The sequence below is a fragment of the Crotalus tigris genome, unplaced genomic scaffold (assembly GCF_016545835.1).
Source record: "Crotalus tigris isolate CLP2741 ecotype Arizona unplaced genomic scaffold, ASM1654583v1 scf7180000017814.3102382, whole genome shotgun sequence".
In the NCBI taxonomy this organism is placed as follows: Eukaryota; Metazoa; Chordata; class Lepidosauria; order Squamata; family Viperidae; genus Crotalus; species Crotalus tigris.
This window is the reverse complement of record NW_024096652.1, coordinates 1,948,895-1,963,810: the sequence shown is the minus strand read 5'-3', so window position 1 is coordinate 1,963,810 and position 14,916 is coordinate 1,948,895. Positions and strand designations below refer to the sequence as shown.

The 14,916-nt window shown below is 37.3% G+C and overlaps 1 protein-coding gene across 2 annotated transcripts in view; it reads left to right on the top strand.

Moving 5' to 3' along the window:
- Positions 1–7,005: 7,005 nt before the first annotated feature.
- FDXR (ferredoxin reductase) overlaps positions 7,006–14,916 on the top strand; it is a 45,744-nt gene continuing 37,833 nt past the window's right edge. The window contains exon 1 of one of the 2 annotated variants that reach the window (XM_039342886.1): positions 7,006–7,164. In XM_039342886.1, the coding sequence (XP_039198820.1) occupies positions 7,086–7,164 (79 nt within the window). In that variant the 5' untranslated portion in view covers positions 7,006–7,085. The remainder of the gene's footprint in view (positions 7,165–14,916) is intronic. The other variant, XM_039342885.1, reaches the window with a different exon arrangement.

Sequence of the window (14,916 nt, the reverse complement as noted above, 5' to 3'; positions counted from 1 at the left end):
GCACTTTTTCAAATAGTCTCTTTCCAAGTTGTGTAGGGCCTTGTAGATTATAGCTGGCATTTTGAATGTTGCCCTGAAGCAGACAAAATTTGATTACCTAATTACAAACAGTAGTAATCAAAGGTAAAAAAATGCTTCTTATCAGCAACCTTATCTTGACTTTCTGGACGTTCCAAACACTTTTCAAAGACAATTTATCTACAAACTGTGTGTTACTAAAAATCCAAGCAGTTGTATGTATGCGCTAAAATGGCTAGAGCTTCAGGAACAGGCCTAGCTAAGGCAGAGGCAGGAACTTTATTTGTATGAATACATTCCTCTAGGGAAATTTTTTGAGAAGAGAAACACACTCAATTCATGAATCTGATTTTTCAAAGAGTGTACAACCCTATTTGATGGAGGCCAAATCCTTTTGCCTGGCCTTCATTTTGCCTGAACAACAACAACTGCTGCTAAAGCAAAGACGCTAATTTTACTATTGCTCAAGTGGACGTTCATAGAATTGCCTTGAAGATCATATTGTTTAACACCGCAAGGTCAAGGTTTTGGGGACAAGGCCAACACCCCGGAACACAGTGCCCTATCTTGAGCATGAACTCTCACATATATAGAGCACACAAGGAGGACTTCAGGGAACTGAACTGTGGAGAAATGAGGGCAGATGCAATATTTCTTTCTCTAGTATAGGGGTAGTTAACCTTGGCTCTTTTATGACTCGTGGACTCTTTTATGACTCAGGAATTCTGGGAGATGAAGTCCATGAGTCATAAAAGAGCCAAGGTTGACTACCTCTATACTAGTACAATTACCGGTAATCTATTGCCAGCGAATACATCAGCAATCAATTCATTATGCAGCATTGTATAAAGCTATTGCTGTCAGCTAGTCCTTCACAAAGGAATCAAAGGAGAACAAAAGCATATCTCAATGTTTCTCAACCTTAGCTGTTTTAAGAGGTGTGGACTTCAACTCCCAGAATTCCCCAGCCGATGCAGTCTGGGAGATTCTGGGAGTTGAAGTCCACATTTCTTAAAGTGGCTAAGATTGAGAAACTCTGGCATAGAATTATCTCACCATATCCTGATTATGGGATTCCCACAAACAGCTTGGTTGCCTGCATGCTACATCAACTAGGTATTTGGATTCATCTAACCTTGTTATGCCAGCAGTCCTTAAGAATGCCAAGGTGCAGTCAGTTTGTGGAGAACTCTTCCTCCATCATTTTAAGGTACATCCATATACAACTAGTCCTTGATTTACAACAATTTAATGACCATTCAAAATGACAAAGTGACTTATGACCATTTGGATACTTGCAACCATTGCAGCATCTCCATGGTCATGTGATCAAAATTGGATGCTTGGCAACTGGCATGTGTTTATGACAGTTGTACTGTCCTGGGGTCATGTGATCACCCTTTGTACATTCTCCAGCCGGCTTCTGACAAGCAAAGTCAATAGGGGAAGCCAGATTTGCTCAATGACCAAATGATTCACTTAACAACTGTGGCAAGAAAGGTGATAAAATGGGGCAAAACTCAGTTAACGTCTTGCTTAGCAATGGTAATTTTGGGCTCAATTGTGGTCTTATGTTGAGGACTACCTGTAATTAAAATTAGTGCTCAGCAGTTATTTGATGACGCCAACATACGTTCAGTGTTTAGCCTTCAGAATTGTTACATTATTGTTGAAAGAATAGAGTCAAGGTGTTTAGGAAGCGGATTGTTTTGCTGCTTATGCACATAATGAAGCAATGACCCCACAGCCACTTTAAAATACAAAATCGCTGCCAACCTTTCATTCCTATGAATTTTGATGGGAAATGTAATTATAACTAATTTCTTGACTTTCTATTATAGTCAGCCTGCATCTATCACATCTAACAATACTGTCAATTTGGTGAGCAATGAAAACAAATATGTGCACAAATCACCTTAAGATTAAATGTCAGTTGAAATCCAAGTTTAATCATACAAGGTATTTGTAGTTTGCAGCACAAAACAGATTGTTTTTAAATAAAAGTCTTCAGTTTTCCCAGCTACTTAATTAAGCAGAAAGCTGACAATGTCAGGGCACCACAAACTGTGGTACATTTTCAATTATTCCTATAGAAGTTATAAATACGCATAATTCTGCAGATCAAAGACCACCAGATGACATATGATGTGGCAACTATGCAATATATTTTTAAAAGATAGTTTACGTAGCCTTGCTTTATTTTTCCATGGATGGCTTATCTAATGGACCTTTTAGGAAGCAGATATTTTTGGCTTCAAGGTCTTTAATAAATAGCTTTTAGAAAAAGCCATAGTCTAGAAAAAAGAATAGTTCTGAGAAGGGTACAATATCCTTCAACATAGGAGCCTTCCCCAAACTGGGGTGCCTCGGAAATCTTCAACTACAACTCCCTGAAACATGGCTGTAAAGGAATGATTGGAACTGCAACCTCATAACCTCCGCAGGGCATCATGCTTGTAAAGATTGATATAACAGATGATTGCCATGTGCTGTTGCCTTATTTTATATTTTTAATTTAAAAACAGAGATGTATTTTCAAAAAAATATAATACCTACAAACGAACAGGTAATTACTGAAGCTATACAATTTACGTTCACTAGAACATCAGCAAGAAGATTCCAAGCAGAATTCATTTTGTTTTCATAATTTGAAAAAATAAGTACACATAAAGGTTCGACCTTCATGCCAAAATTCCCATTACGTTATTACAGGTAGCCCTCGACTTAGTTCTTTGTTTGTACAATAGCACTGATAATAATCACACAGGACTGTTGCAGCATCCCCATGATTCTTCCTGATGTGCTTTGAACTGTTAAAAGAATTTCCAGAATAGAACTGGGAGGGAAATGGTGGAGAGAAGTAAGAAAAAAGCGGAAATCCATTTGTGTGCTGACAAAATTCACAGATAGGTGAATTCTGATATAATATTAAGCCAAGATTTTAAACTACAGCTAGTCCTCGACTTATGACAATTGAGCCCAACATTTCTGTTGCTAAGTGAGACATTTGTTAAATGAGCTTTGCCCCATTTTGTAACCTTCCTTGTCACAGTTATTAAGTGAATCACTGCAGTTGTTGTGTTAGTAACATGGTTAAGTGAATCTGGCTTCTCCATTGACTTTGCTTGTCAGAAGGTCATAAAAGGGATCACATGACCTCGAGACATTGCAACTATCATAAATATGAACCAGTTGCTAAGCTTCTGAATTTTGATCACATGACCATGGGGATGCTGCAACGGTCGTGTGAAAAATGGTTAAAAGTCACTTTTTTTGTGTGCCGTTGTAACTTTGAATGGTCTATTGTAAGTCGAACTATTGAAAGTGGAGCACTATCTGTATTATAATTTGTTGATCAAGCCATAGTGATCCGGTTTACAAATAAAGTTAAGCAAAAACAAATTGCATTATGATTTAGCATTCTGTACAAAGCAGAATATAGAGGCTTCAATCCTTATTGTAGCTAACTCGAAAATAAAATGACAGTTCTTAAGGGAACTCCCAGGTAAATATCAGACTGGACATTTTGATGGATTTAATGAAAGTTACCATTGGCAAGTTTTGTACAATTCTAAGTACAATGGTACCCTGGTACTCAGCTGCTTTGAAACTAATCTAATTTGGTACTCAGTGCATTTTGATGTGAAAATTTTGTCCCGGTACTCATCATTTGTTTGGTATTCAACATGTAAGCTACAACTTGTCAGTGTCAACTGCCTTGTGACGCACTACATTATTCCTTATGGGAAAAATCTGTTTGGTACTTATTGTTTTTGGTACTCATCGCACCTCTTGGAACCAGTTAACAATGAGTACCGAGGTACCACTGTATACTTAAAGTAAACCAAACTATAACTAATGTGAGCTACTTCTGATCAAAGAAATTTGGGAAGAGAAGGAAGTACATTCAAGCAACATTCAGTAGGGTTTGATGTTGTATTACTAAGCTGAAGTAAAATAAGTTGAGCTTGATTTCTGGTATATCTGTCCATGTAGTCTTCTTGACAATAGTAATAAAGTAGCTTGTCACTGTCTTTTGGGATGTTTTAAAATTAGAGCCTACAGCTATAATATTTCTGGTAAGTATTTAAGTATTAACCACGATTAACAGTGCTAAGCTTCTGTCCACAGAAAAGGTGGACTAGGTTCTCCACCTGATGACTAAGGAGAGACTTGATAAGTAGTAAGCTGTTTCTGTATTTTTCATATTTTCAACATTTAATATGGAGATTGGAGCCAAGAGACTCCAATGAAGAATTCACTGAAATCATAAGAATTATAGAATCATAAAGTTCAAAGAAGCCATTTGTTTGGTTAAAGCCAACCTGCTACTAAGTGCAAAAATCCAAACTGAATATAGTTGTCTAGTTCCACTTAAACACATTCAGTGAAAATGAGTCCATCACTTCTCTAGGTAACTGGATCCACTGCTGAACAGTGTTTATTGCTAGGAATAACATTTAACATTCAATCAGACTTGCCTTTCTGTAACTTAAATCCATTATTCCACATCTGGCATTTGGAACTAGGTTATGATCTTTTTTCCATGACATCCTTTCAAGTATTTGAAGACAGCTATCGTCTCACACGGTTCTAACCTTCTCTTCTCAAGGCTAAACTTGCTCAGCTCAATCTTTTTTCACAAGCCTTTTTTTCCTAGTCATCTAGTCTTTCTCCCTGCTGTTCTCTGAATTTATTTCAGTTCATCTGAACCCTTACAGTGTAATGCTCAGAAGTGACTAGATCCAGATGGGATCTAAACAAAGCAGATCTATGTTTTTTATTCAGCCTCAGGGGACTGTCAAACAAAAAGCTTTTGGCACAGTTATATAAAATACAGCTGTTTTTCTTTTGAATAGATTCTCAGAAACATTTTTTTATTTGCACAATTATATTAAATATAGCCTAAGATAGGTTTCTTATCTGGGCATGCTTTCCATGTTTAGCTAAGGTAGAAATAGCAAAGGAAAGAAGGAAAAAAAATAATGCACAAATTGTATGTAAAGTTATGAGAGAGTAGTATGTTGCATCGGACAGAATGTAGCCATGTTCTGGAAAACTGCATACTTTTCCAAGTCACTTTTTTCTTCTGTATTATTCCCACTTGTTAACCACTACTCCCTATCACTAGGTTCACCAAAGCTTACTAGATGTCTGATAAAAGGACACATCTTCTTTTTTGTCCTCATGTCTTCAGTTTGGGAGGCATAGCCTTAAAATTAAATACTCTCTGGCATTTTGAGTGTCTTGGTTTTGCTTTAAATTGGTCTGTTTCATAGCAGAGTCATTCAAACATTCATGTACTGTGACTTTATAAATTATCTGTTCTTTCCTTGTTCACTGACAGATTTGACAGCCTAGATCCATGGTGGCGAACCTATGGCAAGGGTGCCACAGTTGGCACACAGAGCCCTCTCTGTGGGTACCCACACCATTGCCCCAGTCCTAGGCCTTCAGCTGAGTTTTATAAAACCTTTTCGCTTTAGGCCGCTGCATGCAAAAAAAAAAAAAAAGGTTCAATCAATCAATTTCAACTTCTTGCAGGAAAAAAAAATCTCACAAAGTTGGAATTGATTGATTGAACTTTTTAGTCTCACCCAGTCTGCTATTACCACCGAAGCCATGCACACCCAATGGGCCATGCCCACTCAACGGGCCACACCCACCCAATGGGCCACGCCCATCCAGCTCCTGACGATACATAAGTGGGTTTTGGGTTACAGTTTGGGCACTCAGTCTCTAAAAGGTTTGCCATCACTGGCCTAGATTAACCACCTCCCCTCAAATCTATGAACATGGTAGTTTGTAAATCATTATGACTCCTCATACCTTTCCATTCCAGGTGCTACCACAAAGAAGAGGGAGTCAAGCTATTCTCCAAAGCACCTGAAGGCAGGACAAGAAGCAACGGATGGAAACTAACCAAAGAGAGAAGCAACCTAGAACTAAGGAGAAACTTCCTGACAGTTAGAACAATTAACCAGTGGAACAACCTGCCTCCAGAAGCTGTGAATGCTCCAACACTGGAAGTTTTTAAGAAGAGACTGAACAGCCATTTGTCTGAAATGGTATAGGGTTTCCTACCTAAGCAGGGGGGGTGGACTAAAAGACCTCCAAGGTCTCTTCCACCTGTTATTCTATTCCATTCCATTCCATAGTAAAATTTGAAATGTAAGAAAGAAAGCATGTTGCCATTACTTCTATATTGTTAGCAAGTTATTGAGAATAAAAAAACGTTGGGAAACACTGCAGTTGAATAACCAGTAATTTTATATCCATGTAGACCTAACTACATTTCTGGCAACACTTTGCTATAATTTTGGACACAGAACCCAGAAAGGTGAACATACAGTGTGTTCTCCTTTCCCCCATTTATTCTCCTTTCCAATTGTACACGTCCTCCTTTGACATCTGGTAACCCTAAGTCAGGGTTAGGGAACCTTGGCTTGTGACTTGTGGACTTCAATTCCCAGAATTCCTGAGTCAGCATGGCTGGATTAGGAATTCTGGGTATTGAAGTCCACAGGTTATAAAAAAGCCAAGGTTCCCTACCTCTGCCCTAGGTTAACTATCAAAGCCATAGTTTAATATATCATAACTGACTACATATTCATAGCATGTTAGGTTAGTTTATAGTTCAGTTCATTGTGGGAATCTAATAAACATGTTATTAAATCGTTATGGTTTAGCTCCATGTGCAAACCCAGTTTATGCAAATGAAATATCTAAAGTTACTGAACCTACGTTTTATATTAGTTTCATTGAGTGAAGTGAAACACCATAGAATTTAACACCACTACTATCGTAAGAGCAGAGTACATCCTACGTTTTTTTTCGTAGAGCCTTGATTTCTGCATTGCTCAATATGGTTTCACAGCAATCGACGTGATAGGCATTTGACTTGATCGCGGGGCGTGGCAAACAGAAGTTTTCCGGTGACGCGTGGGCGGATCTATGTTAATAAGATATACTTTGCTTTCCGTGATTGGCTCCCTTGCATTCTGATGAAAGCCGGGTAAAGCGGCAGGGTAAGCGCTGTGGTTGGACGCTGTCACGCCGTTCTCACGATGAGCCGTACCGGGGGGATCCTTGGCTGTGCCCGTCTTTCTGCGCTCGGTGTCTTGCAGCCCAAGAGTCCTCTAGCTGGTGAGCGATCTCTCATTTTTCTGCAGATTGTGAATGCAGCTGCGTAGCTGAGGGTTTTGCGGAGAGATTTGGCGATCCAGGAGCAAGCGAAAGGCAGGGAGACTTAAAAACAGTGAGATTCAAAAGGGGCGGAGGAGCGCGGGCTAGAGAACGATAGAAAGATATCGGTGTAATCCCATCTCCTTGTCTCTGCAGAAATATTAAGAAAAGATAATTACAGTAGAAGGAAGGGGTTGAGTCTGGTTTTCGGGAAGACTGCCCAGATCAGTTGCACCGTGTCTCCCATTCCCGCTGGAAAAAGCACTTCTCATTGGCTGGGACCGGTTGGCTGGGACCGGTTGCATTTATAATCCAGTTTATTTGAAGAAGACCAAGTCGAGGAGGTTGGTCCAAATTGGGAAAAAGATAAAGGGGAAGGCCCAATTTAGCGTTTCAGATGATAAAAGGAGAGATGAGCATAAGGTAATGATGATGAGCCCTTGATGAGACAGGCTGCAATATCTGGACAAAAGAGATTTTATAGGATGGTGCTCTCATGAAAAGAAAAGGAGAGTCCCATTTCTCCCTTTAGGCCTTTATACACATTTTCATCTGAGCATTAAAATTTTGTAAACCAGGAGACTGGAAGCATAGCATGGTGCTGCTGCTATGTCTTTTGCACATATGCATTTTTGCAATGTCATTTTTTAAGCAGAATGCTTGTTTGCAAATTAAAATATGCAGCCAGCTATTCAGAGGCTCTGTATTATAATGCCTTCTTCATAATGCTGGCATTATAGTCCTGGGCCAGGATAGTGTTGTCACAGTTATGCAGTGCTGCTGATGAGTATTCATGAAGTTTCTTGCAAAGGTATAATGCAATTTATTCTTTGACAAAGTGACTAAATTAGTAGACCAGCGAAATGCTGTGGACATAGTATATTTAGACTTCAGCAAGGCATTTGGCAAAGTGGACTACAACTTACTTCTTGGTAAGCTAGAAAAATGTGGTAGTGACAGCATTACCCCCAGATGGATTTGTAACTAGCTGACAAATTATACTTAAAGTGTAGTCTTTAATGGTACTACATCCATATGGAGGGAAGTAAGCAATGGAGTACACAAGGTTGTGTCTTAGGCCCAGTATTCTTCAATATTTTCATAAATGACTTAGATGAGGGAATAGAAGGGGATCTCATCAAATTTGCAGATGACACCAATTTGGCAGGAATAGTGAACACCCAGAAGACAAGCTCAGAATCTAAAAAGATCTTGACAAACTTGAACAATGGGCCCTATCTAACAAAATAATATTTATTGTGGAGAAAAGCAAAGTTTTACACCTGGGCAGATACAACCAAAGGTGCAAGTACAGATTAGGCAAAACCTGGCTCCAAAATAGTAACTGTGAGAGGGACCTTGGAGTCCTAATGGACAATCAGTTAAACATGAATCAGCAGTGTGTGGCAGAAGCCAAAAAAGCTAATATAATCCTTGGTTGTATAAAAAGAGGCATAGAATCAAAATCACATGAAATATTAGTAGCACTTTATAAAGCCTTAGTAAGGCCACATCTGGAATACTTCATCCAGTTTTGGTCACCACATTACAAAAAAGATGTTGAGACTTTGGAAAAAGTGCAGAGAAGAGCAACTAAGATGATTAAAGGCCTGGAGACTAAAACATATGAAAATAGGTTGCGGGATTTGGGAATGGTCAATCAAGAGAAAAGAAGGACTAGGGGAGACACGATAGCAGTATTCCAGTATTTGAGAGGCTGCCACCAGGAGGAGGGGGTCAATTTATTTTCCAAAGCACCAGAAGGTAAGGTAAGAAACAATGTATGGAAACTAATCAAGGAGAGAAGCAACCTGGAATTGAGAAACTTCCTATCAGTGAGATAATTAACCAGTGGAACAGCTTGCCTTCAGAAACTGTGGGTGCTCGAGGTTTTTAAGAAGACACTGGACAACCACTTGTCTGAAATGATATAGAGAGTCCTGCTTGAGCAGGGGGTTGGACTAGAAGACCTCCAAGGTCCCTTCCAGCTCTATTCTGATTGATTGAAACAACTGTTCTTTATATACACATTAGTTTCTGAACAGCAGTTAATTTAATAAACCATCAATATAGGTACCCTTAAGATAAAAGAAGAAAAAGCCTAAGAGGCAATGTTGGATTTAGATCAATTTTGTTGACAAAGGTTTGGTAGGAGTCATTTGCACATGATCTAGGTGACTTTCAGATCAGGCACAGTGTAAAGTGATGGTTATGATTACCAAAACCATGGATAAATACAAGAATGTTCAAAGATCACATACTTGCGTTAGACCCTATCAAAAATTCAGGGGCCCTTCTTTCTATATCACTTCTATAGGAAGTATATTTGGAGAATATATAAGAAACGATGACTCTTCTGTGTCTGCACTCTGTGTAAATCTTGCCACGGAATAACATACAGGTAATCCTCGATTTACAACCATAATGGAGCCCAAAATTTTTGTCTTGTTGCTAAGTGAGACAAAACTCATTTAAGTGAGTTTTGCCCCATTTTATGATCTTTCTTGTCACAATTGTTAAGTGAATCTCTGCATTGTTAAGTTGGTATCATGATGGTTAAATGAATTTGGCTTCCCCATTGACTTTGACTGTGAGTAATATAGCAGTGAGAACATCAGGCGTATAATCCCCCATTTGATTAGCTCCTGCCAGTATTTAGCCAGTATTTAATCCTTTCTCTTCTGAAATAATTAGTTTCCTGGGAACTACAGCAGTTGTTGTGCAAACTATCTGAAGGAAACTAATATTGTCCTGTTATTTCCAATACTTTGTGACTCAATGGACATTATTTCTCCAAGATAGTCTGTCAGTAACTCTCTTTTTTAAAATTCCTTTAAAATTCTTTTAAATTCCTGCTTGTGAGTTCACTGATTGTACCCAGTCATCTAATCTTCTCTCAGCCTTCCATTTTTCAGAAGTACCAGGAGTCTTCTCCAATGACTTTAGTATTGCCTTTGCATCATGCGTCTAAAATATTTAAACTTGAGCTTCATTCTAGTGCTTCCAGCAAGCAGTTTGGATTTACTTTGTCTATCATGGAATAATATGTTTTTCTTGCAGCCCAAGTTTTTCTCAATACTTTTCTCCCACCAACATAAAGGTGAATGAAAGTTCTAAAAGGAGAGAGACTGAAAAGATTCTTAACCTAATTTATACATTCAGATCAAAATGGTTTTTTTTTTTACCAAAGAGACAAATTAAAAATAAGAGTAAAAATGGATGTATTAAACTATTATGAGTTACATCCAGGGAAACAATTGGCACTAATATTTTTAGATGCCAAAAAGGCATTTGATAATGTTTCCTGGCAATTTATGATTCAACAATTACAAATAATGAACTTTGGACAAAACTTTATAAATATGATTAAAACAATATACAATAAACAAACAGCAAAAGTGATTGTGAATGGAGATTATACAGAGAACTTTGAGATAAGAAAAGGTACAAGGCAAGGATGTCCATTATCTCCATTGTTATTTATTCTGACCTTGGAAGTTTTAAATAGAAATATTAGACAAGATACAGAAATTAAAGGACTAGAAATAAAATGTGAAACATACAAGTTACAAGCATTTGCTGATGATTTGGTATTTATCATAATAATATAATAATAATAAAGTTGGAAGGGACCTTGGAGGTCATCAAGTCCAACCCCCTGCTCAGGCAGGAACCCTACACCATTTCAGACAAATGGCTGTCCAGTCTCTTCTTAAAAACTTCCAGTGTTGGAGCATTCAGCGCTTCTGGAGGCAGGTTGTTCCATTGGTTAATTGTTCTAACTGTCAGGAAGTTTCTCCTTAGTTCTAAGTTGCTTCTCTCCTTGATCAGTTTCCATCCGTTGCTTCTTGTGCTGCCTTCAGGCACCTTGGAGAATAGCTTGACTCCCTCTGAGATATTGGAACACTGCTATCATATCCCCCCTCGTCCTTCTCTTCGTTAAACTAGACATACCCAATTCCAGCAACTGTTCCTTATATGTTTTAGCCTCCACTCCCCTAATCATCTTTGTTGCTCTTCTCTGTACTCTTTCTAGAGTCTCAGCATCTTTTTTACATCTTGGTGACCAAAACTGGATGCAGTATTCCAAGTGTGGCCTTACTAAGGGATTGTAAAGTGATATTAATACTTCACGTGATCTTGATTCTATCCCTCTGTTATTACAGCCCAGCACTGTGTTGGCTTTTTTAGCAGCTGCAGCATACTGCTGGCTCATATTTAAGTGATTGTCCTTTGGAGATGATTCCTAAACTACTGGGAAAGATAGAACAGTATGGAGAAATAAAAGGGTAGAAAATAAACAGAGAAAAAACTAAAGTAATAGTAAAAAAATCTTTCAGATAAAAAAAAACACCCAAATGCTGTTAAGTATATTCCCAGTATATCTGGGAATATACGTAACAGCAAGATGTTCAATGATAAAAGAAGATAACTATACAAAACTATTGAATCAAATAAGAGTGGATTTGGAAAAATGGAAAAAACTTGCAATTGTCACTATTAGGAAGAATTGTTACAGTGAAAATGAATATATTACTGAAAATGTTATTTTTATTCCAAACAATACCTATAAAACTTGAGAAAAAATTCTTTGAAGATTTAAATTCATTAATTTTGAAATTTTTTGGGCAAGGAAAGAAAGCTAGAATTAAGATGAAAATGTTACAAGATGCCAAGGAAAATGGAGGTTTGGGTTTACCAGAATGGGTTTCATATTACCAAGCATCTGTATTAACATGGGTAAAAGAATGGATAAGTCTTAGAAACAAAAGGTTGTTATATCTGGAGGGACATGATTTACAGTTGGGGTGGCAAGCTTTCTTATGATATGGGAAAAATAAAATTCATAAATACTTCCAAAATCACCATATAAGAAATGCATTATTAACAACATGGGAAAAAATAAAATGTAAAATATATCTGAAAATTCCGTGGTGGTTGTCAACAATGGAAACATTTGTACACCCAAATTTAGTTGACTTTGAAAACATCTGGGCATATAGAGATATTTTAAACTCTGAAGGGAGTTTAAAATCTAAACAAGAAATGGAAAATCAGGGTATTAATTTATCATGGTGGGCACATTTAGAAATGCAAACTAGATTTGATAAAGATGTTAAATTGTATGGTTTTTATAAGGAGCAAACCTTGTTTGATAAAATATTGTTAACTTCTGATGAGAAACTAATTAAGAAAATTTATAATTTTTAATTAACTTTGAAAATAGAAAGCGAACAAGTTAAAGAAAAAATGATAAGATGGGCAAATTTTTTTGGATATAATATAGAATTAGAAAAATGGCAAAATTTATGGGAAAGAAATTATAAACTGACAATGTCAACTTCCTACAAAGAAAATTTATATAAAATGTTTTATAGATGGCACTTGCAAAAATGTTTAAAAACATGTCAGATAGATATTGGAAATGCAAACAGAAGTCAGGCACTTATTACAATGTTTGGTGGACATGTGCCAAAGCAAAGAGTTGTTGGAAAAAGATCCATGCTTGGCTAGAAAAGATGTTGGGAGAACACGTAGATTTTAAACTTAAACTTTTTTTATTAGGTATAATGCCAGAAAAGACTGGTAAACCTATATTTGACTTTGCATGTTACAACAGCAGCAAGAATTATATTTGTGCAATATTGGAAAAATGAAGGAATACCATCAGATGAAGAAATAATTAAAAAAATATTAGAATGTGCGGAGATGCATAGACTAACTCTGAGACTGAAAGAAAAAGAAGAAACGGAATATTATCAAACTTGGGACTTATTTTATTGATGGCTAGAGGAAAGAATAAAGGATTAGGAACTAAATATGTATTAGCGAATGTAAACTCAGACAGCATGTTTGTTGAATAAATACTACTGAATGTATGGAAAAAATCAATAAAAACCTTTTTTTTTTTAAAAAAAGAAAGTTCTAAAAGGACTTAAGCTCAAGTAACAAGTAAAGATTATATGTGAACTATTTTTTTCTCCCATGACATCATCAATTTGATACTCAGAGCCAGAGAATGAACAATAGAAGGAGTATTTGTAAGATTCTTTTTTTAGCAACATATTTGGACAGTTGTTTTTTTTTTAAAAGAAAGTTCTAAAAGGACTTAAGTCCAAGTAACAAATAAAGATTATATGTGAACTATTCTTTTCTCCCATGGCATCATCAATTTCTTGATACTCAGAGCCAGAGAATGAACAATAGAAGGAGTATTTGTAAGATTCTTTTTTTAGCAACATACTTGGACATTTCTTTGCATGTTATAGTAAAAAAAAACCTCAATAAATGTCAAGGTTGTTGCACTGGAAAAAAAGGCTGTCATGTTTAGACCTTCACTTCTCTGATTAACTCAATGATTTCTGGCCTCTGGATTTTTTTTTTTTTTTTTTTTTTTTGCTATAATGATTGAAAGATTTTATACCAGAGTAGTATTAGTGTTAAAGTATACCATAAGGAGTATGATTATGAATGAATTTATTGTCATAGATAAGCACATTGCCAAGGAATTTGCAGTGCATTAGATAATGTAAACACCAGAGTGTAGTCATGCAATGATACAAAATAGTAAGATGATCATTCAGATGGATTTCATAACAGTTAAGTAGCAATTGGTGTTCCAAACTTGTGCTAACATTTTATTTAAATGTGTAGATAGCATTTTTAGAGATCTTAGATTGTATATTTTGATTTATATTTTATAATTCAGAACTTTCATAATGATTTAAAATGAACCAGCTGACATTTTTATCCTATCTTTCTGTTTCTTATCTTTTTCATTTCTTGTTTATAATATAAAACTATGCAGAAATATAAATGCATTTCAAAAGTCAAACCAATAGCTAAATATTACATGATGGGAGAAAAAGAGCAGTATGGAATTGACTCTCATTTACTTATTGCAGGAATTGTTTCAAGGCTGTATTGGCAATCACTAAAAATAATACAAAAGCAAGAATTATTATATAAGATGTGATTTTTAGAAAAATCAAAAGTAGTATTAAAAGAAAAATCTGCTGAACTAAGGTCTGTTAGGTCACAAAGTTGCAAACAACTGAGCAACAATTGCCAGAAGACAGCTGCACAGATAGTTCTTGGGAGCCCCAGGCTGCTGCCACCCAGATCTGAGGCCAGGGGACACTTCCATGGCCCGATCCGGGTTTGGTGGCCCATTTCCGGGTAGCAGCAGCCTGGAAAAGGCCTCCAGAGCCTGGATCAGGCCTCGGGGAGGGGGGCTGCAGAAGTGTCCCCCGGCCTTAGATCTGTGTGGCAGCAGCTTGGAAAAGGCCTCTGGAGCCCAGATTGGGCTGTGGGGGGCCACGGAAGCGTCCCCCGGCCTCAGATCCTAGCGGCAGCAGGAACCACAGCAGAGAGGAGACAGATCTTTTCCAGGTGAGTCTGGGAAGGTGAAGCATGAGGTATCTTAGTGGATCAGGGAGGCCTTGGGGGCCTTTTCCATCACTAGGCCCTCCATGGCCTTCCCTACTCTGAGATACCTCATGTTCACTTAACGAGCCACATGCATTTTAATGAGCAAGGGAATGATCTGTTCGAGGTAGAAGTTTTTGAGTTAATGAGTGGAATGGGCAGGCTCCATTACACTTGTAACTTGAGGACTACACCTATGAATCCTAGCATTCATAAGAATTATTTTCCTGGTGGTAAAAATTTACCAGGTAATAAGAACAGAATTGTAACTGCTCTGATCTGATG